At 41.3% G+C, this 27658-nt stretch overlaps 1 protein-coding gene across 1 annotated transcript in view; it reads right to left on the reverse strand.

Moving 5' to 3' along the window:
* LOC137258118 (uncharacterized) overlaps nucleotides 1–20977 on the reverse strand; it is a 57907-nt gene extending 36930 nt beyond the window's left edge. The window contains exon 1 of the mRNA XM_067795679.1: nucleotides 20608–20977. Within this exon, the coding sequence (XP_067651780.1) occupies nucleotides 20608–20889 (282 nt within the window). The 5' untranslated portion in view covers nucleotides 20890–20977. The remainder of the gene's footprint in view (nucleotides 1–20607) is intronic.
* Nucleotides 20978–27658: the final 6681 nt, after the last annotated feature.

The raw sequence follows: 27658 nt of genomic DNA on the forward strand, positions 1-27658 counted from the left end.
CGGACACGTCCATGTCCTCAAGTGATCCGTATTTATTATAAAGCTTAATTCTGTTTTCAGACCCTTTTGGGGCTCTGCCACTTTGCTTTTTTGAAGAATCAGGCATAGGTTTAGTTTTTCCTTTAGGAATTTGTTGGACATTTGACAAAGATTGAGACCTTGCAGGTGACTGTGATGATGAATCCGAAGCTGGCCCTGATTGACTTTGCGACATGCGAGGAAGTAGCTCAGCGGTCTGAGTAGAAATAGCGAGTGAAAAAACCTCTGGGGAATCAGTGTGCACCCAAGTCAAGTTTGTTTGAGCAGCTGAAGAAGACGTAGAAGCCTTAGAGGATGGTTCAGATGATGGTTTTGTTTTAGAAGCATATGTTTCTTGTGGATCGCATCTTTGAACAAGTTGTTTCGCTTCGGCAAAGCTGATATTTTGAGTAAATTTTAGTTTGTTTATTTCCATCTGGTACTTCCAAATCGGACACTCTTTTGAGAAAGACGAATGGTCTCCTGAACAATTGGTGCATTTCTTGTAATTACTGTCACAATCTTCTGTTGTGTGGGTCTTCTCACCGCAGTGAGCACACACAACAGACAATGTGCAGGAATTTACACCGTGACCATACTTTTGACACTTGAAACATCTGAGTGGATTAGGAATAAACGTTTCCACTTTGATGTGACAGTAGCCGGCCTTTATTGATTTTGGAGCCGTTGGAGTGGAAAATGAAAATAAATAGGTGTTGGTTTGTTGGATCTGGTTGTTTCTTCGGGTTGTGAAACGTTTCACAAATAACACACCTTGGTCCTTCATCTCTGCAGCGATGTCAATTTCCAGCATATCCGCAGATAGTCTATCACGGTCTCTCATAATACCCTTACTAGTGTTAAGAGTACGGTGAGGAGAGACTGACACTGGAATGCCTACAAATGATTTTGTTGAAAGGAGATTGGTTGCCTGTTGCCTCCTATTACACTCAACAAGCAAAGAACCTGTTCGTAAACGTGTAACGTTTCTAACATCACCTGCAATGCCCTGTATGCCTTTTGATACCGCAAAAGGGTTCAGCTTTAACGGAGTGTTGTCAGTGGTCTCAACTACAATAAACCGTGGCCAGTAGTCAATGGATGTGGACAGTCCTTGGTCTTCAACATCAGGATCAGTAGTATCAAGAGGACGTTTTGTTTTTTTGAGGGGAGTTTCGTAAGCCATGGTAAGTTTATATTGTTTCATCATCCGAGCTCCCCACCCGCCACGGAGTATCACAAGGACAATGCTAAAAGCAGGCGGGTTTCCTGCCTGCAGCACCAAGGATACCCGGATGGTATACTCAAGCAGAATAGCACAAAAGCATTTATTCCACTTGATTGGCCCATGAGCCACTGCCTTCTGGACATAGGACTCTAGGCAAGTTACGAAATTTGAATTGTACAATCGAAATACAAATGAATCATCATAAAGCCAAGACAAAAAATTACATATTTTCTCAAATTTGTGAACAACATTTACATGTACAGGGCTTAGCATGACCAGCCGATTGGTTGAACCGGGCCCATTCAACCACCCGTCTAGGTGAAGTCAGGGCCAAAGTGGTGTGTTGAGCAATAGGAGCAATAGTCCTGCTCCCATGCTCTCAACCACCAGGATCCCTTCCTCCACCGACACAAGGCCGCAACCCACGGCAAACGGGTTGGTGGACCAAATATCCCCCCGGGTCCACTACGGGGGTGTCGGCGAGCTCTTGGCGTTACCCAGCACCCACCACGAGGAGGTGGCTCGCCACGGGTGCCGAAAATAGGGAATGGCATAGTACATTAGGCTGTTGATTAGTTCAGTAAGCTGGGTGTCTTGGGGGCAGGGAGGTAACACTGTGATCGATTCTAGAAAATCTTGGGCATCTCACGTTATTCTTAGATAAAGAAACGATACGTCACACTCGCACATTCTAGAAAGTCACCCAATCGCATTTGTAATAAATCATTTGTTCAAAACTGTTCCAATATTCTCGCGAGATCTCGGTGAAAGAAGTCAGTGTGCTGCTACCAGTTTGTGCAGTCACGTGCAGACTCCTGTACCAGAAACCGTCAAACATTGTTAGATTAGGATATGATAATACTTGTCATAAAATGATTTTCTCACTTTAGTCAGTGGGGACATTTCTTCAGAAGTTGATTAATTCGTAAATTGGACCACGATTAAGTACGGATTAGGGCTAACCGAACGCAGGATCTCATGGACGTGAGGTCGAGGCTATGTCTGTGGTAAATACTCATACATATTCAGGGCTCCGTTAGGAGCCATACATATAATTTGTATTACACCTTGGAGAAAATTGGTAAGTGTCCGAGCATTCTGCTACCAGCTTTGTGTTCACAGGAATATGTGCATGCGATATATGTTCTTTTATCGATCGTGACAGGTTCCCTTCTTATGACATAAGCTACCATTAGGAAAAAAGAATTACGTAGAAAAGGGAGGAAATTTGAGATGAATATTTGTGTCGTAGGTCAGTGTTAGGGGTCGAAGATTTGAAGGTGATCACGTCTTTGCAGAGAAAGATTAAAAACTGTTGATGCAGCGTCAGAAATAATCACCCTAGTGAGTGAGGTTTTACTCCGCTATTAGCAACAGTCCAGCAATATCACCGTGGGGGACACCAGAACCGGGCATTAAACACCGTGTCTATATAGGGAATCGAACCCGGATTTCAGCGTGGCGAGCGACGGCAGCGTCAGAAATAATCACCCTAGTGAGTGAGGTTTTACTCCGCTATTAGCAACAGTCCAGCAATATCACCGTGGGGGACACCAGAACCGGGCATTAAACATTGTATCTATATAGGGAATCGAACCCGGATTTCAGCGTGGCGAGCGACGGCTTTAATCACAAGGCTACCCCATCGCCGCTCGGTTGGTGAGATAAAGCTGACTAACATGCATCACCTCATGAGATGTGGATTTGTTCTTTGATGGGGACAAACAACAAGTGATTTTCTCATCTTTGCGGTTCATCGCCCAAAATTATACAATGCCACTACTATCAGCCACCGGTTTGTGTAGTCCAGACTCAAATATAGATAGATTATTCCAGTAAAATGGCAGAGATATATTTGCTATATTACAGCCGGGGACACCATAAATGGGTTTTGCACATTTGCACAACAATGTCACCAGAAATGGTCTTGACACATGAGGGGTTTCTTCAGCGAATTCAGTGTCAAATATTTATCATCGTGTGGTCAGTATGAGATGATGGTGATGGTGATGGTGATGGTGATGGTGATGGTGATGGTGGTGATGACGTTGGTGATGGTGATAGCTGCGCCCACTGTGCTCGACGATAAATGGCGTCTGAGATCGGCTTGACACTAGATCCACGTTGAGCCGACTCTCACACCAGATTACTGTTGTCCAACGGGGATGTAATGATGTTTGGGCTGCGCTCCACTATCTGAATCCAGCAAATCTACTGCAGCGTAATCCATGTAATAATGTAATCCAAGTAATATGGATAATCTGCAGTCTTTACAGAACCATCTTCAATTTTCCAGGGCGGTTTATCGACACTCTGTTATAAATAACTTGTGCCATTGTCTGTCATAACTCTGTTTAGGGAGTGACGTCACATTAGGATGACCCTAAACAGTGATTTGGTGTGATTTGTTTGGATGGCTATTTCTATCGCGTTTCAAATCGTATGTAAAACGAAGCTTTAGTTTCGAATAGGCCCTAGATACAAGGAAAATGGAGTGTTCGTATGATAGAGCACATACCATCTATTTCACAAGCAACATTGAACACTGATTGATTGAATACGTACAAGCAAACTAACACACACAAACCAACAAATAAACCAGCGTCATTTGCCAACAAAGACAGGCTGGTGTAAAGTTGTACCGAGAACCTATACTCAGGTCAGAATCGGAACTGAAGAAAAGATCAGAGACTTACTACTTTGGCGAAACCATGACTGAGAGGATTGTATGAGGAAACCTAGACATCTGATTCATCGATTACTGCCACGACCAAGGGACGCGACTCTGCACAACGCATTTAATCGTTTTGTACGTTCTTGTACAATCCGTGTCCCGTCTTGACAAGTAATATTGCACATATTTTCCAGACATGTTAATGTTTAGTAAACAACGTTTACCTTTACGAGTTGCCTCGTGGTATGATAAACTGCACCTGAATTCACATACCCCTACCTATTTAGATTTGCCTTGTGGTTAAAACGTTCACTCATCACACTGAAGACCCAGGTTCGATTCCCCACATAGATGTAATGTGTGAAACCCCTTGCTGGTGTTCCCCGTCGTGATATTGTTGGAATATTGCTAAAAGCGGCGTAAAACTCAAGTCACTCACTCACTATTTCATTCATTTGTTGACACCGTGTTTGGGGGATGTCACGGCAATGATACAGGTCAGAAGACTGAAGCGCTGTAATGGTAAAACATGCTGTTGCAATTACGTGCACTCACTGCGCTTTTACTGTTTAAAACATTTCTCATCACGTTGTGGTATATTGAGGTGATTGTCAGTTGAAAAATGTTAAAGTTTTTCAAGAATGAATTATGTTCTTGAAACAGAGATGAAAATGGCTGGTGGCAGTTTTAGCTTCCGTACTTTCTATTTCAAACTTTGGTGGAATTTGAAGTGGAAAATATGTATTCTAGTTATGTCAAACAACTGGAATCACGGTACCGATTTTGAAAACCGATTCTTGGTGTTCCCGTTCATGATATGTAAACAGATATGATCATTATTGCTGTAGGTGAGTGAGTGTGTGAAGTTTTATGCCGTTTATAACAATATTCCAGCTAAACCATGGCTGGGGACTCCAGAAATGGGCTTCACACATTGTAACCATATCATACTCCATTCCATGTTACCAAGTGTAAAAATCGATGGCAATGTGTCCTGAGGAATGGTAAACTATAGTTCATTAAATTCAGCATATAGCCTCAAATGATGTTCTCGAAACATCTGACTGTAGGTCAAATCCACACTGTGTTAAAACGGGGCTCCTTAACAACTCGTACGAGGTCCTAGAAAAAGAACTCTTCCCTAGGATGTTGCTGTAGGCGTTGGTGCTAGATGGAGCAGACTGAAATGTCACGAACGTCCTTGAAGTATTCTTTTTCCACAAACATATGGTATATGACTGATGTCTGGAACTGGAATGTCTGGAACTGGAATCTACCTGTACCCACCTTGAGCTATCCTATCCACGTCAGCCCTATTCGACTGAATATTCTGATACATAAATGACCCTCACCCCATCCCCACCCCTCGCTCATCGCAATACCCCACCCTCTCCAATACCCCCTTCCGCCAATACATACCCTCTATCTCGAAAACTAGCCTCATTTGCCTCTATTCACCTGTATCATACATACACCAACCTTATCCGAGCATACCCATCTCTATCCTTTCGAAGATCCTTATTTGCCCAACTACCCACCTGAATCCTATACACCATCCTTATCCCCGTATACCCTGCTGTATCCTACACACCATCCTTATCCCCGTATACCCTGCTGTATCCTATACACCATCCTTATCCCCGTATACCCTGCTGTATCCTACACACCATCCTTATCCCCGTATACCCTGCTGTATCCTACACACCATCCTTATCCCCGTATACCTTGCTGTATCCTACACACCATCCTTATCCCCGTATACCCTGCTGTATCCTACACACCATCCTTATTCCCGTATACCTTGCTGTATCCTACACACCATCCTTATCCCCGTATACCCTGCTGTATCCTATACACCATCCTTATCCCCGTATACCCTGCTGTATCCTATACACCATCCTTATCCCCGTATATCCTGTTGTATCCTATACACCACCTTTATCCCCGTGTACCCTGCTGTATCCTATACACCATCCTTATCCCCGTATAACGTGCTGTATCCTACACACCATCCTTATCCCCGTATACCCTGCTGTATCCTATACACCATCCTTATCCCCGTATACCTTGCTGTATCCTATACACCACCTTTATCCCCGTGTACCCTGCTGTATCCTATACACCATCCTTATCCCCGTATACCCTGCTGTATCCTATACACCACCTTTATCCCCGTATACCCTGTTGTATCCTATACACCATCCTTATCCCCGTATACCCTGCTGTATCCTACACACCATCCTTAGCCCCGTATACCCTGCTGTATCCTATACACCATCCTTATCCGACCATACCCACCTCTATCCCATACACTATCCTTATCCGACTACGCCTATTTCTATCTTTCCTACTTTCCTTATCCGCCTCTACTCACCTCTATCCTACCTACTGTCCTTATCCGAATATAATCACTTCTATTAGATATGCTCTCCTTATCCGATCATTCCCTACCCTACCCTCATTAGCCTAATCCCACCATCTACCCCATACTTGACTCTCATCCTCCGTCCTTCATATAATGAGCCATCCCTATCTTAATCCCCAACCAACCCCCAACCATCTTCACCTGTACCCTACCATACATCCCTCCCTATCCCTATACTTAATCTCATCCACATTTAGTCTAATATATCTAGCAATTCTCCAGTACCTAGTCCCTATCTGTGGCACTCCTCACTCCCATGTCTCGAAACAGGAAAACTTCGATTAACTTTCGATGGCTACCCTCCCCCAATGACCAACGAGTTGATCATATCAGCAGTGATTGTTTATACTTCTACATCTCCAGCAGACAAAAACATCCGTGTTCCTCATTTAATTATACGTGTCCATGTTATCGAAATAGCACAACGATAATAAGTACTATTGCCTGTGGAGTATCCGGGAATACACGCACCTCTGAGCAGTTTACACGCGGTCGTTAGGGCAGACTCGATGTGTTTGTTTGTTTTTGGATTAACACCACATTCAACAATATTTGGATATAAGGCGAATGTCTAGGAATTATCGAGGCTCCATCAGACAACCCACTGATCAACAGCATGATCTCATAAGTGGCCTCCTGTGAGAAGTATGGGTTACTGAAGCCCAACCGAACCAGAATCGAGACGTGTAAAGATACACTGATCGGAAATCTACATATGGCACTCGTTGTCTTAATCCATTCGTCTGCCAGGTCTGCTCGACTTCTGACATATGGTCTTGATATTGTTGATCTATAGCGGCCTAATATAGCACTAGTGTGTTCTCAGTGGCGATCTTCATTGTGTGGCCATCAGCCACTTTGTGACTGTACATCTGCAGGGACCAGATCGTCAGCCATTTTGTGACGGTACATCTGCTGAGACCAGATCGGTTTCTGAACAATTCGAGTTGTGTCCCTTAAGTGTGTCAGGAGCCTATGGTCATGATTCTGGTTGTGAATGGTTGTGCGTTAGTGACTCGTACCAGTCTGTTTGACAAGGATCAACATGTACAAGAAAGCTTCCTACAATATCAAGATGAGATTATGTATTATAATTCAAATAAATAATGAACCCACTCTCACAAAGCTGCATACACTATAGCGAGGATACATGGTGTGCCCACTGGGCTCTGCAGGAGAGCAACTGGGTAGCCTAGCTTGTGATTAAAGGCTCGTTGGCTCTTCACGCAGAAAACCCGGGTTCGATTCCATATGAGCAGAATTAGTGAAGCTCATTTCCTGTGTCTCCCGCCTTAATATTGCTGACATATTGCTAAATACGGCGTAAAACTGAATTCACTCATTTCTCTACAGGAATCGTAAATAATGGCCTAGATGTTTCAACCTCCACAGACAATTCTGTATGTCGTAAGTGGGTGTCGAAGTCAAGATGAGCTGAGAGTTAAGCACGTCTTAGCACCAGATCCAAAAGGTGATTGGGTCAGTGCCCCGCAGACAGAAGACAAGACACGACTTGTAAATGTTCGATATATGGCTGCAATGTCCACGTGACAAGACTTGGTGGAAAGCTGATTTATTCCCTCTGTCGACGTCCTGAGGGGAGATGCAGTTGAGGAGATAACGACGCATGATGCATACGTCGTCGCAGCTGATGAAGTATACATGACAGAACAGGTATAACTGGATCCGAAATAAAACACCCTTGCTTCAAGTTATGTTTAGATAGTAGGTATTGTTATTGCTGTTGACATGGAGATGGATTTGTTGGTGCGGGATGCCTGCTCCTCATCTATAAATTACGAGCGTCAATTTCCAAACTGACACTGCTCCTAAGGTTTAAATAGTGTAGAACATCAACATTGAGGTGTTCAGTGAGTGAGGTATAGTTTTAATGTTTTGTTTGTGTGGGTGGGCGTAGTCACAAGGTAGAGTTGTCTGATTGACGCATTACTGTTAGCAAGTGCTCGGTGTCCTCCATAGGGCCTGTTAATGTCACAAAGGACCGCATCAATGCTTGAAGCGGACCTATGTCAATAACACGGGAACCTGTGTGAATGATAGGAGCGCCCGTGTCAGTTTTACAAACGTCAATGTCAGTTCACGAGAACCTTTGTCAGTTCTGAGTGGGATGTTGTCAATTCCACGAGGACCTTTCAATTTCACAAATGTCTCTGTCAATTTCACAATAACTATTGTCAGTTTTACGAGGACTTATGTGGAGCTGACGATTGTTTTGGGTGAGAATTCACGAAGGACTTGGTGCATTTGAAGTATATTTAATTTCGTGTATCCGATTGTTAATTTCTCAAGGGCCTATTGCCATTTTCACAGCTGTCTTTGTCAATTTCACGAGTGCCCTTCCGTTCTTGATGAGGGACATGCCAATATCACGATAGCCACGTCCGTGTCTCAAGGTCATGCAGGAGCATAGGGTAGCCTAATGGTTAAAGCCTTCCCTCGTCACACTGGAAACCCGAGTTCGATTCCCCTCATAGTTGCAAAGTGTGAAGTCCATTTTTGGTGTTTTCCACCATAATACTGCTGGAATATTGCTAAGATCGGCGTAAGGCCTTACTCACTCACTCACTCACTTACCCCAGACCATCACAGTGCTATGAGGAATAGTCAACACTGATGTCTTATCTTACGTCCTTTACCCCCGAGACTATGTTCTACATTTGGACTCATTGGACACGGTTGTCAAAGATGATAGAACATCTAGACCGGTCTACGGCGACCAGATCGACACTCAAGGATTTTCTGAAGGGCAGTACAGGACATTGTCCAATGACATAGATATTTTATGATTCCGTTTCACAGAAAATAAATAATGTGACCGAACCGTAACTGTCCACAGAAACATATGTGTACACTTGTAACTCAAGCGGTTGTTAGATAAGTGGGTGATTAAACAATTCTTTACCTATTTCAGGGCTCAGAAACCATGAATATGAAACGATGAGACTATAAGTCGTTCTCTCGAAGATGGACTGTGTGTCTGTACCTTCAATCTACCTTTATAGACAAAATTAAATTCTTAACGTATCGTTGAGTACCTAGATTTCCAATGCAATAACCTCATACAAATGACCTGGCTTTGCATATAGTTGTGACAGAGTCCACAGTGCGGTCATCTGATGCTCACCTTTTCGTGATCACTCGATATCATCACCTTTTGAAAATTAATCGATTAATTATGTCTTTTGCTTCTAATACCAGTGCGGAAGGGTTTTAACTTTTACATGTGAATATGTTTGGAAATATGATGTAAAACTTTAAAATGTTAACCATGTTCTCTATATACTCTCACCAAAAAGAAACGCATAGTTGATATTGATATATCAAACATTTTTCAAAATTTAGTGTTTGATTTTTGTAGTTTCAACAGTATAACGCTGGTTTGTGTACATTGAACGAATGTACAACGCAAAATCCCATCTTCGGAAAGGTTGACGTTGAATAGTGTCAACGTGCATAAAATTGTCATGAAGAAAATGTGTTTTGCAATATGCACGTGAAGTTCTGAGGAATCGTGGGAAGGGACATTACCTACACAGGAAAGGTCTTTTTCCATAAGGTCTTTTTGTATAAGGCCTTTTTTGCATAAGGTGTGTTTTCTAATAAACGGTCATTGACATTTTTAACTTGAAAAAGGAGAATATTGTCAATTTTTGGTATCGAACTGTCCTAGTAATTGCAACTGCAAATTCAGCGCCTGAGTTGAGGAGAGTGTCAACGTAAACCGTTACAACTGTTTACGACGAGTCAGGCGACACTGTTCTGGCCGTGTGCTGCGACGGTTCGTATGATGAGTCACACTTTCTGCTTCAGTGCCGTAAAGGAAGAGCGCGTGTCTTCTAGACGTCAAACTACATGCGTGTCTTCCTGCTTGTCCGGTATGTTGGTGAGAATGTCATGATGTGGGAAGTGATTTTCTACAGGCAGAAATTTAACTCAACCGGCGTCCCACACTGAATTTGAATGCTGTTGAATTCAAAGACTTATTGAGCCCATCCTGGGACGGCGCAGAGTTGTTTGGGAGCACATGATGACCACAACAGATATGGAAGACAACGCCCAACTAGGAACAGTCGCCCTGACTTATTGAGCTTTATATAAGCTGTATATGTAAAAACACATTGGGATCTTATGTACTACGAAATGTGACGGCATCTGATCAGTATTACATGTGTTATCTCAATTTAGCGTTAGCAGGTATAATTCGTCTAAATACATCCATGCTTTTCTTTTTTGGAAAATATATTTCCACTGGTATTCTTGTGAGTCATTCGACTTTGTCAAGTGACAATTCTGCATAAACACAAACAAAAGAAAACAGAACGACCTTGTTCTGCCTTCTTTAGACAAATTGCGACCTTGGAAAATGTTATGGTACACCGCATTTCCAGTTTTGATGTTTTATAGAAAGGGGGAAGTCTTCAAGTCTTTAAACCCGGAAGATATTCTCTTACATCACAACTTTGCAGGACATCAATACCGTGTTATTCAAGTGAAGAGGTCAGTCCTAGCAGCCCAAACAATTCATCTTTCACGAACGTGTTTCAGAGTATCTGTTCCGTCTAACCAACTTGAACATGCATGTATTTCTTCAGCAACCCACCCTTGTACCTCCTTGAAAATAACGATTTTCACTGGCTTTCAGGAACCGATGGTTGTCATTAGAGACAGCATCATGTTTGGCTGATACACGAGTGCGGATACCCTCTGCCTACATCGATGACCATGTTGTCAGTCACTGGATTGTCTGGTTCACACTGAAGTATTCGTACCAGGGTCATATATCTGAAAGATCTTTAACACGCACAATGCCCCCCCCCCCCCCCCCCCCCCCCAAGTCCTGATGATTTGAGTACCCGATAAACGAGCTGTTTGTTTGTTTTCGTCTTTATTTGGACGCCTATGTCAGGGTGATCATTGATCATGACCTTGGACATATGAAAACTTACAAAAAGAACCACAATAACCCTTTTCATGTGAGAATTGGTATTTATTACCTATACTGACATGGATAAACTGAACAAAACAACGGGAATGTTCATACAAAATGTGCAACATTGCTTTAATTCCTTGCATACATAGCTCTCTCGCGCTCTGGTGACAGAATACGAAGGTCTGTTTACCGTTACAAACATGTCGAAGTAACGGTTCACTCTCACCCAGGCGTATATTACCATGAACGTATGTTAAAACCAAGAACTCTAATTAACCTATCTTCTTTCCATCACTAGTTAATATTCGTTACCCTCTTTCTGAAAAATATATATGTATATAGTCATTGTTCCCGTTACTCTGTCTATGTATGTATATAGTTATCGTCCCTGTTACTCTTTCTATCAATCACTACTTTGTTGGAAAAATGTTACTCTAAGGTGACAAGGAGAGTATTCTTAAAAATCATCCACAGTACAAATGTTTCTTTGAAATAAAACAGAAATTTTATATAAAACATCCAAGAGTATGCAGCTGATGCAAGTGAAGTTCATATATTACATGATAGTAATCAATAAAGAAACATGCTGTTGCACAAACACACACACGCAGGCATGTGACCTTCTTCACAAACATCCATGAAAAATACATCGCTGGATTTTGCATCCAAGACAAATACAAAAATATCACATTATTTTCTTTAAATCACCTAAAGCAGAGAAACGATTGACGGTGATTGTTAGTAGATTCTTTCATAATAATTGCTTGTAATAAGAACGATACAATCATTTATGACAATGAGTTATTTCTGAACGACTCCAACTATACCAGGCACCAAAATAAATGTGATGGTATTGGATGTTCGCGAAATAATGAGCTTATCCCGTCCCACCGGTGACATCGGTCATAAACACAAGCAGAGGCAAGACAATTCTTCACTTGATATTATATTGTATAGTCGGATTATGGAATTTGTCACAGATCCATAATATATAAGTGAACTTTACGCCGCTTTTTTCAGTTCTCCAGCAATATCACGGCATAGGACACCAAAACTGGGCTTGACACTTTGTACCTATGTGGGGAATCGAACCTGGGTCTTTGGCGAGACGGGGAACCACTAGGCTACCCCACTGCACTCACAATATGTCGACTAAGACATTTCGATACCTGAGTAAGCCTTGAACGTTGTAAAGCTGATCAAACGTTTGATCAGAAGGATTTCATGACAACTGGAACACTTCTTTTACATTAAGAACGGCATATGAGATGTTCTCGCATGACAATAATCTTTAAAAAAACAAGAACGTAAAAGTAGACCTTCTAGTGTATTGAGCCCTTTTTTAGGTTACCACTCGTGTCTTAATTTGATTTTAGAGGTTGGGAAGTATAATAGAAACTTTATGGATACCAGCGTGTTTATTTCGTTAGTACCATGTTTCGACACAGATTCTTGTACTCCTGCCATGCAGTCACAGTCATGCAATAAGGAAGTTATTTAGAAAGTTTGTCTATAATGCACTCGAGTCATTCCGGGATGTTTTTCTTGTAGTTTAAAGTAATAGACGAGTGGCTACAGATGCCTTTCTCTCTTTCCTGGCCGTTCATGTAATTCTCGGACGAGCTTCTGGCAGTTTACGGAAATTCCCGAATCATGATGATGCACCGGCATCATTTGTGTCTAGCACATTACGGAAGAAGCCGAGAGGTGACGAATGTATCCTCCCGTTGTTTTGTGGCGAGCGTAACGCGACACGAGCCCCATTGAGTAACGGCTCCACGTCAAACACAGACACACAATTGCCAGGTAATTCCCCTTCTCTTCCGCTCAACTGTCAGACGACATGGGTACATGGCCGCGTTCTTCCTGTACAGACTACAGTTAATGTGTTTATTTCTTTTTCTATGTCTTCTTTCCCGATACTGCTTTCCGTTTAACTGATTACAACAATACGTTTTTTTAATGTTGCGACAGAAATTGATGAAAAATTCGGTCTGAAATGTTTCAGAAATATTGACACTGACATCTGTCCTTCTAAAATAAATGAAAAAGACTTGTTCGTTTGAAGTTGTGTACTCTCTGTCAAACGTGACATCATGATAGATACCAGCTGGCCGCAGGTTGAACATTTATGCTCAGATTGCTTTTAAACATTTGTAGCAGATTGTGTTTCACATATCTCCTGTATTCAATTACCATTTTATTTTCTTACCTCAGATTTTGCTTTTAGAATTTGAAAGGATTTTTTAATAATATCTCATTTCAAAATATTATTTTAGATATTAAATTTTACTTTCTTTACTGTGTTTGAGCTGAAAAATTAAACAGACAAAGAGTTGCATTCAGCAATACCACCACTTCGGTAGAGAGATACCGGAAGTACAATTGCTACGTAATCAACGGAAGGATCAAAAGATCTAACTCTCAGACAACAATGTATTTGATCTATTGATCAGCACTAAATGAATATTTCCACTAGGCGTCATTATTAGATTATTTGATTCAAAACGTAAAGAATTAAAATTAAGAAAAATAAGTCACATCATACACATCTTATCTTAAAAAGTACATAGATTCGGATTTTACGAACAAATTTACAACATGAGGGGACAAGTATTTGCAAGTTCATTTCTTATTCCAATCGTCACTGAATCAAATTATTTTTACTCCAAATTGACCAGCCATAAAATCGTTTCTACACACTGCAACATCATTGAGTAATGGTTGAGTACACAAAATCAGATTTGACAAGCGAAGTTCTTACAAGTTACAATTATATAAGAATCAGACTTGGTACACTTCCTTTTGATTCTCGACACTCGGTGGAATTGCGTTACAGGGTATACCATGGGGACAAGGAGGGAGAGAGTGAGTGAAGTTTTGGGCAATATTCCAATATCACAACAGGGGACACCAGACATGGGCTCCACACACTGTCCCCATGTGGGGATCCGAACCTTGGTCTTCGGCGTGGTTTTGTAGATACATGTACAAGGGGCATGTTCCACTAGACCACACAGATACGTCATTGGTGCTTGGACGTCATAGTAGCAATACGAGTCAGTGCTTGATGACTCGGCTGTATGAGTTGAGATATCCTACACAAAGTGGAAGAAAACGAAGTGGCTGAAGTATATAGAATGTCATCCGTTATTGACAAAGATCTGGATTAGTCCGAGTTCGGAAATGACAGTTTGCGCTGCGTTTAAATACAAAGATGCATGTATCCTAATCATTCCAAAAATGCGATCACTGTATGGTCGATGCCCAATACTTGCTGAATTTGCATAATTCCTGTGGACGTCATTTCCTGTTTACCATAGGTGTTATGAAGACATTGCGCCTTTGATCGAAGTTTGCTGAATATGCAAGTGCCAAATAACAACACAAGGGACAGTCATTCCGAGACTTTGCAATGAAATACATGAGCTTTACCATCATTGATCGCGTACACTGTGAGCAGAAACAGTTTAAGCTTGAACTTTAGAGACAGAAAACCTGCTGTGTTGCCATAGATTTCAAAAGCGTGATATTTGACAGATCAAACGTTAGTTTTGACTTTAGTGGAGGACACTGTCTTTACGTTGTGTCATAGGATTCATAGGAAGAGATTCAACGCCAGTCATGACCTTACTAGATGTCACAGAGGGCGTCTTGGTGTATCGACAATGTGAGGTTGTGTCAAAGTGTCCAGGAACTTGAGGCGTTGGTCACGTCCTTGAGGCGTTGGTCATGATCTTACTCTGAGAAACTGACGGTGTCGCGAACTCTGTGATGACCACAAACAGAGGGACACATAGGCTGTCATCATGTCTTCTCGTTCCCTTGTCGTTCTCATTCCTAAACCTCATCATATCTTCTTATATCGATATCAGATTCAACCATTCCATTCTCCAATGTTACCCAAGGCTGTTGAAGCTGACACTGAACTTTGTAACTTTCGGAATCATCATCATGTTTCCTCCTCAGAGTCAATGTTTGCTGAGCATATAGTCTCTCAAACCATTCTTTACAAAGTCTTTGCACACTTGGTCTGCCTGTCTGGACTTGTACATCATTGCCTTCATGATTGAGTGCTCCGTCATGACCGTTGGAACCATCGAGGGAAAGTTTGGTAACGTCATAATGCCTTTTATTCCTATGTTGACATCTAAACCTACAAAACAGTAGAAAAGCGGTGTTACGAAACTTTACAATATGACGCCCCAAACTCAAACCCAAAATGATACACAACCCCACAACATTGCAACAGGAAGAGTAACTGACACACCTCCAAATGTGCCGTTACACATGAATAATATCTTAAACTTCATCCCATCGTCAGAGCACTACATCTTCACATAGGTACTTACGTTACATCACAGCCTACATTTTAAGCATAGTGGATAAAGCGTATTAAAACGTACAGAGAGTCAATGGTTCCATCACTTCCACGTTATATTTTAAAATATGCCACTTTTTGTTACTCTGTCTGGAACTCTAGGTAAAGGGAATAAAATCTACGTTTTCTGTGTGAAAGGATCCCAAAATGGAATATAAAGGTTCAGTTTTGAAATCGTGTAACCTTTCTATCCATCTTTATTTTTCTAAAATCTTGAAGTATGGTTTATGACAAACAATACGCAATATTACAAATGCCACAACGGCTAAATGAGAAACGGCGCCAGAGGTAGAGCTTGATTTAAGGACTTTCGTGTTAAGAAAAGGAAACGTCAAATCATCTGCTCTGTATTGAAGATGAAGACATATTCCAACACAATTACCATTATGTCGTAAATGGAAGCGTAAAAGCATGTTTTAGTCCATCTCGTTGGCATGGAAACAACACATTAGATCATTCGTGAGAGTCAGTTAGCTACACACCACGCTTAACGATTTAATATCTTGCAGTTTCACATACGTTTAAGAGATCTGGAGTTTATTTACGATGACAAATATACGACGTTGATGAATGTGTGGCCTTTGTGTTCCGGATAATGTTCATGGAATATGGTTGTCTTACAAGCATTATTTACAAAAATATAGCGTCATTAAATTTATCTGAATGGTTACAGTACATATTTTCTCTCAGGATATTCAAATTTAGATGATGGTATTTTTCATAAATGTTCATGACCAAGATATTGCTTACATCACAAACTATAAACACTGGACAAGGATATGAAACTAACAAGTAATGGTTGTGCAATAATGACGTATTTAATACGGATGTAATGGCTATTTTGTTAATAATTTTGAAATACTTCGGCTACCATTTAAAGATTTATTTGTAAATTTTCAATAACGTGTGAGGCGATGGGATCGGCCTAGAGCTTAAATCGTTCGCTATTGCTGGAATTTTGATAAAAACCTAACTCACTCACTCACTACAACGTCCTTGTAATTGCTTTTGTAGAATTATCCAAAGTAAATAATTGTTTTCAAATGTGAATGCTATTCGTGGCTGAAATACAATCACTGGCTGTGTATTTACAACTGAGTGAGTGAGTGATTATGGTTTTGTGCCGCTTTTAGACATATCAATGCAATATCACGGCTGGTAACATCAGAAATGGACTTTACAATGGGAATCGAACCCGGGTTTTCAGCGTGTCGAGCGGACGATTTAATCACCACACAAGCCCACCGCACCTTATTCCTAAATGAATGAAGGTGTTACCTGTGTGGAAATTGTAGCACCTTGCGGCGTCTCCCTCGGCGACAACAAACGTGTCAGAGTCTTCGAAATACGCCACCGTCTCCAGCCTCTGCGAGAGCTTGATCTCAAACAGTCGGGGGCTGAATTTCATTAATTTTAGAGCGAACGAGTCACTCAACGGATGTTCAGAATTGCTCTTTCATGAGGATATTTCTCATCATCTGGAAAAAAAGCAAATAAGATAACATTATGAATAACCTCTGTGGTCTAGCGTGTAGCGTTTGCTAGGAGATAGTACGTCGGTAGTTCGATCCGATGTTCCGATAACAAAATGCCTTTAAAGTTTGTTGTTGTTACCCTGCCTGGCGGTTGGGAAAAATGGAGTAAAATTAGGTTTTGTCTGCTCGAAGTGAGTAGAACAAGTCAGATATCGATGCTGATTTGTAGCCTGGTACCTCAGTGGGCTGGTCTACGCTATAAGGCCCGCGAATCTCGAAAATAGCACAGCTCGGTACCCGTACACGTTCCTGTATAAGTCACTTTGTCTGTCATGATGGTATACATGTTCAACTTAAAAGACGTTTTTGATTGAACTGGTCTCCTAACCTTCTGGCATTGTGAAAGCTCATATGATATAATATAATATACAATACAGTGATCAGGTAGAGGGACTCTGTCTGACTTCAATGATCCTCGTCACCGTATTCCACTGTACCAGTTGCTTGTGTTGCGGCGATTCGCAGTACAGCATAACTGCCTCCCTTAGGCTTGCCAGGATTGATGGTTTGATTCCCGGATCGCTCCATGTCTGTCAGAACCATACCCGTGCTGATGGGTTTCACAAGCGTTAAACAATGGCACGCATTACTTCGGGATTTCGTCTCTTACGGAACAGTCTTCCATACGGCGTTACACCTAGCTCAACTTCTGCCATAAGGGTAATACAGGTTGGATAGCTCTGTGGTTAAAGCGTTCGTTTGTCACGCCGAAGACCCGGGTTTGAAACACAAATTCTGGCACCCCCAGCCGTAATATTGATGGAATATTAGTAAAAGCGGCGTGAAACTGTCTGCAAGAAAAGACAAGCCAAACCAGACGTATTCATGCAAATGTCTGACACCGTCTGAAGTACGTACCTCGTCTGTTAGTTGTATGCAGTTCGAGTATTTTCAAAAGAAACATTTATGTCTGGGGGACTAGAAGGAAGCGGAATGAAGTGTAATAATTCACACACGTCCATTATACTCCTAGTGTTCACATCTGCTCTATTCATGCGTCTCATACATAGATCCGCCGAAAATGCACAGTTGGATTTGAGGCTTGTCGCAATGTAGTCTGACTAATGTCGCGAATGATCTATTGCAGGTCTACCCAATCCGTATATTTCCCCACGACTTCAAAGTCTCAAATTGCATTGTGGGATATATGGTCTTGTCGTAAAGTGGACAGGCAAATGTCGTGAGAGATCTATGGTAGCTGGAGTTTTTCTCAACAACTTTAAAGCACATGGCTGCATTCTCGGATATGTGGCCTTGGCGTAAATTGAATCAAAATGTGAACAAAATCTATTGCACTCCTGCCTAATTCTCAGAAGAGCGGGCACTCCACTGCCTTCACTGCGTTCAACGAAACCATTGGAAAAATCAAAGAAAAATCGATGACTCGTTTTTCAGTTATAATAGGGCACCAACTGCGCAAAATGTATTACCCCTTCAAAAGGACACCTCCCAACCCACCTTTGTATAACCAGCTTCAAAGAGTTAATTAACCTAAGCGTACCCCTATATTTCTCCAAAATGTTTGCTATCGAGGCCACAAAGCATGTTTCAATCGCATTGGGAAACCATACTGTATATGATGGAGAATGCATTGCTCCAGGGAAACCTCAAATTCCATTTTGTAATAACTTTGAAACCATACATTAGTTCAAGATTAGAAGAAAATGTTGAACTATGCTGAGATGCACTTTCTACTGGATATCGGAAAGAAAAAAAGGAAGTTCCGTCGTGAAAGACATTGTCAAGTCTCTGAGCACGCAGGGCTTGGATCATGAAGGAAATTACAACTTTTCGGTCCTAATGTCCTAATTCTCGCTGCTTGTCATGCAACCTCTATATATGTTTCTTCGAGACGACGTTCCACGTCTGAAGTCAGTAGGGTTATTTAACAATTACGTAGGTACTGAACAGCATGATCCTCGACAATCTCGAGGTTATACGTTACTTTAAATCTTCACTATAGCACCCTGGAGATGGTCGAGGATGAACAGCATGTGGTTGAACGCAAACGTCACCGAATTACAAAACCAGACTTTCCAAACTAGGTCATTCAATGAATGACTTGGTTAAGTCGTTTCAGGAGTTGAATGGCTGTGTTAGATGTTCAGAGACTTGTCAACTTGTCAACCTCACGAAGAATGCTATATTATGGCCCTTGCATGGGTTTCATCACTATAGCTTACACATTTAATCCGTGTGGCTATGACTGGCAGTGCTACCGGTAGAGACCGACGAGTTTACCCTCTTCGCAAACTCCTGGTGTCAAGACTTACTTTCAGCAATCCATTCTCATAGCAGTAATTTATGTTTCCCTTACGTGTGGATTAAGTTCCAGTAAATACTCGAAACGGACTTTTCATACCGTTGCCGTTAAGGATTTGTCTGGATGTACAGCGTTCGACTGGAACAGTTACCGTGGTTCTAGTCCTAAAGTCATTGTTGACAGTGTGCTCCATGTGTATCACCCGGAAGCGATCGCAGGGAAAATAGCATTCGGAATCGTTCGGGTACAAACCTTTTCGAGGTAAAAGTTCATAAGATGTATGCGAATGTCCACGTTTCCGATTTGGTAAGCTGTGTTCTGATTGGTCAATCTCAAAAGGTTACCTGAAGCAACCTCCTACCGGGATTTGCAAGACTCAGTAGAGGAGAGTAACGAATAATGCTGAGACTAAGTTTACTTAAACTGACCACGACGGGGTTTCATACAATGTAATCGTGTGTGGAATCGAAACCAGGGCTTTAACGTGACTAGCGAACGCTTTAACCACCAGACTACCCCACCGTTCCCGATGTGAGATGATTGCATTTTCGTTCACTATTGCATGAAATGCTTATTGGCACTTGGGTACTCCACCGCTCCTGGTGATGAATGATGAAAATGATCTCTTAGACGATAATTATGCCGGCGAAAATAACGATAACGGTCAAAGTGAGGTGACATGGGGTTTATCTTAATGTTTCGATCATATGACGACGTGCATTAGCGTGTACGTGTAACTGCATATACTAGCTTGACTTCAGATGGTTTTGTAGTGCCAGTTCACTGAAATTTAAGTACAGTCGCATTTAAGCATTGCCGCATTTGAGCATGAATACCCCATTAGACACATTATACTGACTCCGAGCAGACCAGTCCTTGCTGTACCCTTTAATGCCGAGCACCAGGCAAGGACCAACAAGTTTTGACATCTCTTGGCATGACGGGGTCGCGAATCGAACCCGCGACCTTCCGCTCTACGGGCGGACGCTCTAACCACTCCACCACCGAGCCGGTCGTAACGATAACATTGGTGGTGACTGTAATTATAGAAATTAAAGCAAAGGTGATAACTACACCGACATCAACATGACAAGATAATGAAGTGATAATAAAGGTATGATTATCTTCTCACCGATCGATCTAGCACAACACGTAATGTTTTCACTAATGGAGATTCGCACTTGGGAACTATAAGCGTCATGTAACGGGACTTGGATCTGCCAAATATTTTCAAAGAGAATCCCGTTAGTCCATCACATTCGCTTGCATCTGTCCCGTAGTCTGTCAAGTCAAAGTGCAGGTTATGGACCCGTCTCTCCGACACAGGGACATTGTGTTGTTCCAGGCGTTCAACGGCAGCCACCTCAGCGTACGCCTTACACGTATGTTGTACGAACTCGTCGCTAAGTCCCATCGTACGTACTGCTTGGCCGTTAGCTCCATCACAAACGATGACCAGTTTTCTCCCTGGGATGTATTCTATTTCTTTTGTATGCTCGCGGGTAAACTGAAAAAAGAGAATGCAACGGTAAAACAGGGTTGATCTTTCAATTTCAGTGGTGACAATATATTTTACCAAACGTGCAGATATTCGACCGAATATGTGAAACGTGGCTTCTGAATAATTTAATCTTAACTAAATCTATATTTGTATACGAAAGTATGAAAAATTACGGGTTTCAAAGCGTCAGTGCTATTTGTCGCGTCAATTTGTTTTTTTAGAAGCCATGGGATCTGTTTCAGCAGATACTCGTTGCTGGTTATCTCGTTTTAAAAGTTTATACATACATATTTTATGCTTTCGTTGGTTAGGAGCATAGATTATAGATAAAAACAAAATACCGAAAACAATACTATTTTACGGCTTCGACAGGAAACAAACGCCCAAATATTGCCTGTTAGCAAGTCAAATTCAATCACAAATGTATCTAGTAATCCGTAGCCCGAGACACGCAGAGGCCGTTATTAGACCATAATCCAGAGACGAACTCTTCTGATGACTACGAAACGTATTGGATAACTGGGTTACAGATTCTGTCTTGTTAGAAACCACATTTAGCAATATTCCAACTATATAACGACTCTGCATATAATTGAATCTGTACCAGGCAATCCGGAGTTAGGATAAAGGGATGCACCATCTGAAAAAGACGTGACACTCGACAACACTCGTCAAATTTACATCTGTTGCTGAAGGCCATGAACTTAACTTCCATTCTAACCACGAACTTTACCAAGACATCGAGTTAAACGAGTTCGAGTTAATAAGTAGCAACACACCGAAGGACGTTCCACCCTTCCACATCAAATCATGTGTTGACGGCTCGGCTAAACAGTACACATGCCATGCTCATTTTAGCTTGGACATATGTCCTAACGCAATGACCTCCGATGTTGCACTGTAACATCCTTTCTGGTTTAGATTCTATGCCACAACCACCCCACCTTAACACACAACCCCCATTAACTTGCGATTGCCACAGTGTTGAGCATTTGCCCCGGGAGCACAAATCAAGGCTCGTGCCAAAATCCCTGCCAAAACTACTGAAGAATGCTGAGGCTTTGTGCAATGCTGTGTAATTTAGTTGACAACGTCAGATGATTGAATAGTTCACCCGCTTGATGTCTTGGCTAATTTGCGTGCCCTGAGGAGGGGTTTCCCCCTGATAATTTGTTGTTATCACGATAACCTGTTGTTTAAGATCTAAAATGCTATTATCGTCAGGTAATATGGCATTATTTACATGCGTCATCATGGCGTTTCCCATTAATGGGATCAAACGGGAGTCAACTCATCTTGTTTTGTCTTGAGGTGCATGGGCTTTTCTTCTGGGGATTCTTGAATGTGACTCAGCCTTTATGTATTGTTTTTGAATAAATTGTTCAAAGAATCTTGGAATTAGAAGTTTCTCAGCACGACTACTCTACTGGTTGAAAGAAGAACGATGATATGAATATAGAATGGAACTAGAATATTGCTCACAGTGGGCAAACAATATGAAGCTGAATACACACACGCAAACCGTATGCACACACACATGCACGCAGACACGCGCACGCACACACATTCTAATGGTGTATTACAGGTGTATCTGAAAGAGCAGAACGTGCTTAAGATTTACAGGAACATCTGGTGGCAATAACGATCGGTACCTTCATCTAATTTTAAGTGTTTCTCTCCAAATGGAATCTGTTTCGGAGAATGATGGTAAATTTTGTCTTTTGTTGACCTTTTATTTATCTTGGATATATGCAAAGAATAATTATCGTCTAGCTTCTAAGTATACACAATCTATCATTCGAGCAATGTACTGACGTACACGAAGGAAAGTAATCAAGATACTATTAAGGATAATTACAATAGGATGCTGCTGTCCGTGAAGACGTGGCTTTGTCACGGGGATGGATGTCAGTCTCGTCTGTTTTACCATTAATTTCGTGGCGAGACTTAGATTAACGGAAGGTTATATCCCAGTCGAGTGGTGACATTGCGTGCTGGGTATCGTATGTCATTGCGACGCGACATATTGATGGTATGTCGTATGTGTGGAATATCGTTCACATATTGTGGTCGGGTATGATGTATTTTTGGATATAATGCTTCTTCTAAACGGATATGAGTTTTCATTTGGTATATTACCCTTTCCAGTGCCCAGTGATATTCATCATTTGTGACATTATTGATTGCAGTGCTTGAATGAGTGAGTGATTGTGTGGTTGAGTGAGTGAGAGAATGGGTATGTGAGTGAGAGGATGGGTGAGTTAATACATGAGTGAGCGGGTGGGTGAAAAAGTAATTGAGATTGTTTATATTGTCTATTTCCTCGATATTTCATGAAAGATCACAAAAGACATATGCAAACTATCAATGGACCCATTAAAATCTCATAAATATGTCGATCGAATATTAAAAAAGCGAAGAGCATGAATAATGAATAAGGGAGGACAAAGGAATGTGACACTATTAAGAATTTTTTCACAAATGAGAAATACTTTCGACATATAGCAGCACACACGTAGTTGTTGGGTGAGTGAATGGGTGAGTTGGATGTTTTAAATATCAGAGGAAATATATATTTACTTGACATATCCCCCAGGCCAAAAAACGACACAAACAAATATGTCACTGACCCTATCTAAACTCTGATTAATATATCGATCGAATATGTTAAATGATAACATAATAAAGGAAATAGGGACTGACATTTCTGATCTCTAAAAGAACTCAATTTTAGGATATCGGTTCTGAATTTCAGCACAGACTGCTATGTCAACAAAGTAATGTCATTTCGAGCATAACAACTCGCCAACGAATACACTCCCTGTTAACGTAAACAGAACCTAGACGGTAAGGCGTTTAGGTATCATCCGGGGGATCCATTGTTGTACCTGTGGGGCTCAAGTTGATACATAAACAATAAATCAATAATTCAAGATCGTTCATTATTATCGCCCATACAGTTCTCATCTGTTGGACATGATGAAGAACTTAATGATGGCCTGACTCACCAGTGGGAGTGAGGATTTCAATTAGTGAGCCTTTGGGTCCACCGCATTGCGCGGTATTCAGTTGATGCACGTCATGCACCGTACGTGAGTGAAAAAAGAAACTGTGAAGTGGTTGAATATGGTTTTAAGCCGCTTTGCACAATATTAGAGTTATACTTGAAGTCACCGCATGTACGAATACAATCAAAGTTGAATATATGTTTTACGCCACTTTGCAAATTATTGCAGCGATGTTCATGATGTTGATCACTTGTCTTATTGCTGTGATCTTGCGTCAAAATAAAATAAAATATACAGTTCATTATGTTTCACTATGGGGAAAAATGAGATGGGATTATGAAGTATTATGAAATGAAATGGGAAATGGGACGTAAAACGTAGAACGGAATACGTACAACATCAGGAATCGAACTTGTGTCTTCGGCGGGACGAGCGAATGCTTAAACCATTGAGCTTCACTTGCACTGTCTAAGTTAGTGTCAAAGAAACTGAAATACATTTCATGTTTACCGTATTCCTATAAAAAAACCCTCATTTGCCAAATGCACCCACTGGACAAAAACCTTACACTGTTGACATTCGATCTGTGTCCACTGACTCTGTGGAAGAAGCAATCTCGTCTTTTTCATACTTCAAATTGATGACTTTAAGTGTATGCATCCAGATTGCTCATTTCAGTGTTATCACTACAAAATCATATCAAACTTCATCACAATATTCCATTTGTCTTTTCATGACAAAAACATTTATTTTTTTACATCAGAGATTTAGTTTTCTGAAGCTCTGGCGTCGTGGAAACGATCTTTCTTTGGCAGTTTTAATAGATAGTTAACTTTATAACTTAACTCTAACACGAAAACATGGCAACACCTCCTGTCACTCTTTCCGTCCCGTTTTCTACGGATCTGATAAAAAAGACATGTTTTTTGTTGAAGCGCGTGCAATTGCTGCTCTTGATAAAGACGTAGGGTGAGAGATCAACCGAGCACGTCAAACTGAAACTTGATGCAATAACCATGAACCATGAGGTCCCCTTTCGCCGGTCCTTTCTTGAAACAAAATCATGAAAATGATTTCTGCTGTTTCCATAAAAAAATCCATAAAGAACACTTCTTGTCAAAGCTAGGTATTAATTTCCACCACCATCCCCCCTCTCTCCCTTCATCCCCATCCCCCTCATTTCCCTGCCTGCGTCATCAGGATATTAACCCCCTAACTCGCTGTTGGTGAAAGTGCATGTTTTGTTTTGTGACGTCATGCCTCGGGTATTGAGTGTCATTTCTGAAATAGCGGTGCTGGATGGTGAAGGACGAAATACGCACGTCTTTGATTGTGACGTCAGCAAGTACGTTTTTTATGTGTGCATATCACAAATATTTGTCAGTCATTGCAGAAAATATAAATTGAAATGTTCATCTCAAGTCCATATGTGTAATATGAAATGAATGACAGCTTGTGGAGAGATGACAGTTACATGCGTGTCGATAGCAATAAAAAGTATTTATGACTAATGGAAAATGATATAATAAACGTCAGCACCAACGAAAAACACCAGTTCCGTTTACCGACCCAAACAGATTCGAAATGGCGGTTTAAGTAATATTTCTGAATGACTGCTGAAAAATCAGTAATGAAACCAGGTGCCCACCAAAAAGGGATACACGTTATGCCGCTTTTAGCAATATTCCAGCAATATCACGGCGGGAGACATCAGATATCCCACATTGTACCCATGTAGGGAATCGATCCGAGCGAAAGTTAAACCATTAAGCTAACCACACCGCCCCTCTAGAACAGAGAATCCACTGTTCAACAGCATCAGTATCCATCTATGCTATTGGTATACGATGACATGTGTCAACCAGTCAGCTAGTCTGACCACCTGGGTTCCGTTCCACGAAACGATCGTAGCGCTAACATGATCTAACTCCAATACTTGAACATAGACTTACTAGTGGGATCGTTCTACATCATACAAATCAGAGATCGATATAGCATACATCGATCGTTGTAGTGGGGTGCGTTGACGACCCCATCCATTTCGTCACCTGTTGATATTTTCGAACCAGGACGCGTGAAGGATATGTACTATTGTGAACAAGGTTGTTCCAATATCAAAAGCACTGTCCAAGTCATAGAGTTGCTAGTTGCCTACTGCACTGTTGTTCAATGTTCAGAGTTATCAGGCTGACATGTCGAGTAAGTGCCGTTAAACCAAACACACCCTCACCTCACCGGCGGATGCAGGGTGGTGTGGTGGTGGTGTCTTGAAGGTTTATGAAATGAACAGGTTATTTAACACGGGTGGAAGTGAAGTGTGCACCCTTAGTCGTCTCCCCTTGACACGTTCCTAAATCCAGATCATGAACGGCTGTTAAACATACGTTGTCAGGGATGTACCAGATATTCCAAAGTGCAGCATTTATTCATTTGTCATGCAATTATTAATGGACAGATATTCCACCACGATATTCAGTTATACAGTGACGTGAAGTCAATTGTGTAAGTCATATGCTACATCCTCCGAGCCGAATGATACTTGAATCTTCAAACCACCTGACAGATAAGAATAGCGTTGCACTCCAGTGCAGGTGTGCTTGTTGTAAATAGATCTATCTTCACCGCGGCCCCATCACAAGAACAGCTACATCTATTGATCAAAGGAGTTCACATTTCGTTCTCATGTTTTAAGTAACAGGCACCTCTGAAAATATATCCTTTCCAAATTTCGCAGGATTCTAACTACATCACTGACATAGCATATATTTAATCAACAAATTAGAAACACGCCCCTTTTTACATAATTCAAACGTGTTTAGACACCTGAACATGCTCAATTTGTATTTCAATATAATGTTTATTATCTAAACATAATCATAAACACAGCTTGAATTCGTCCGCATATCCTTACTGTATGCGATGTTTAGGCCCTAAGTTGCTTATACACTGAATCCATTGTAACTGACAGTGTGTTTTAGCTGCACAAGCTATACACCTGTGATGCAGAGTATACTCGGAACCTGGTTCACCGTGTATATGCATGTGTCTGTGACACAGGAACGACACATGAAATGCCATGATACTGCTGGAATATTGATAAAACCCACCTGAAGTACTCACTATTTACATATGTAATGTTTTGTGTTATTTAGATTTGTACGTTCTTTTCCTAACAGGTTATTGGATTTTTTTAATGGGAACAATGAAAGAATAATTGCAGTCCATTGTTAATGCTATTCAAGGCTGAAACAAAATCACTGGCGGTTTATTTACAGATTCAGTGTGAGTTAGAGTTAACGAGTGAGTGAGTGAGTGAGTGTGGTTTTACGTATCAAATGCAGATGTTACACGGAACATAGTTCACATCTATATGCATGTCTGTGACACAAGAACGACATATGATGTGTGGTCCCCTTGAGTTAGTAAGTGAATATGGTTTTACGCCGCTTTTAGCAATATTCCAGCAATATCACGACGGGGAACACATGCTCGGATTCGGCTTCACACATTGTAATCATGCGTTGAATTGAACACTGGTCTTCGGCGTGACCAGCGAACGATTTAACCTCTAAGCTACCCCTCCACCCCTCCTAAATCCCAGTGTGTTGGATCTACAAGTGGAAACTAGGGTTTGGGCGTGCATGAAATGAGATCCTAAATAATTCCTGTTCCGA

The sequence above is a fragment of the Haliotis asinina genome, chromosome 12 (assembly GCF_037392515.1).
Source record: "Haliotis asinina isolate JCU_RB_2024 chromosome 12, JCU_Hal_asi_v2, whole genome shotgun sequence".
Classification (NCBI taxonomy): domain Eukaryota; kingdom Metazoa; phylum Mollusca; class Gastropoda; order Lepetellida; family Haliotidae; genus Haliotis; species Haliotis asinina.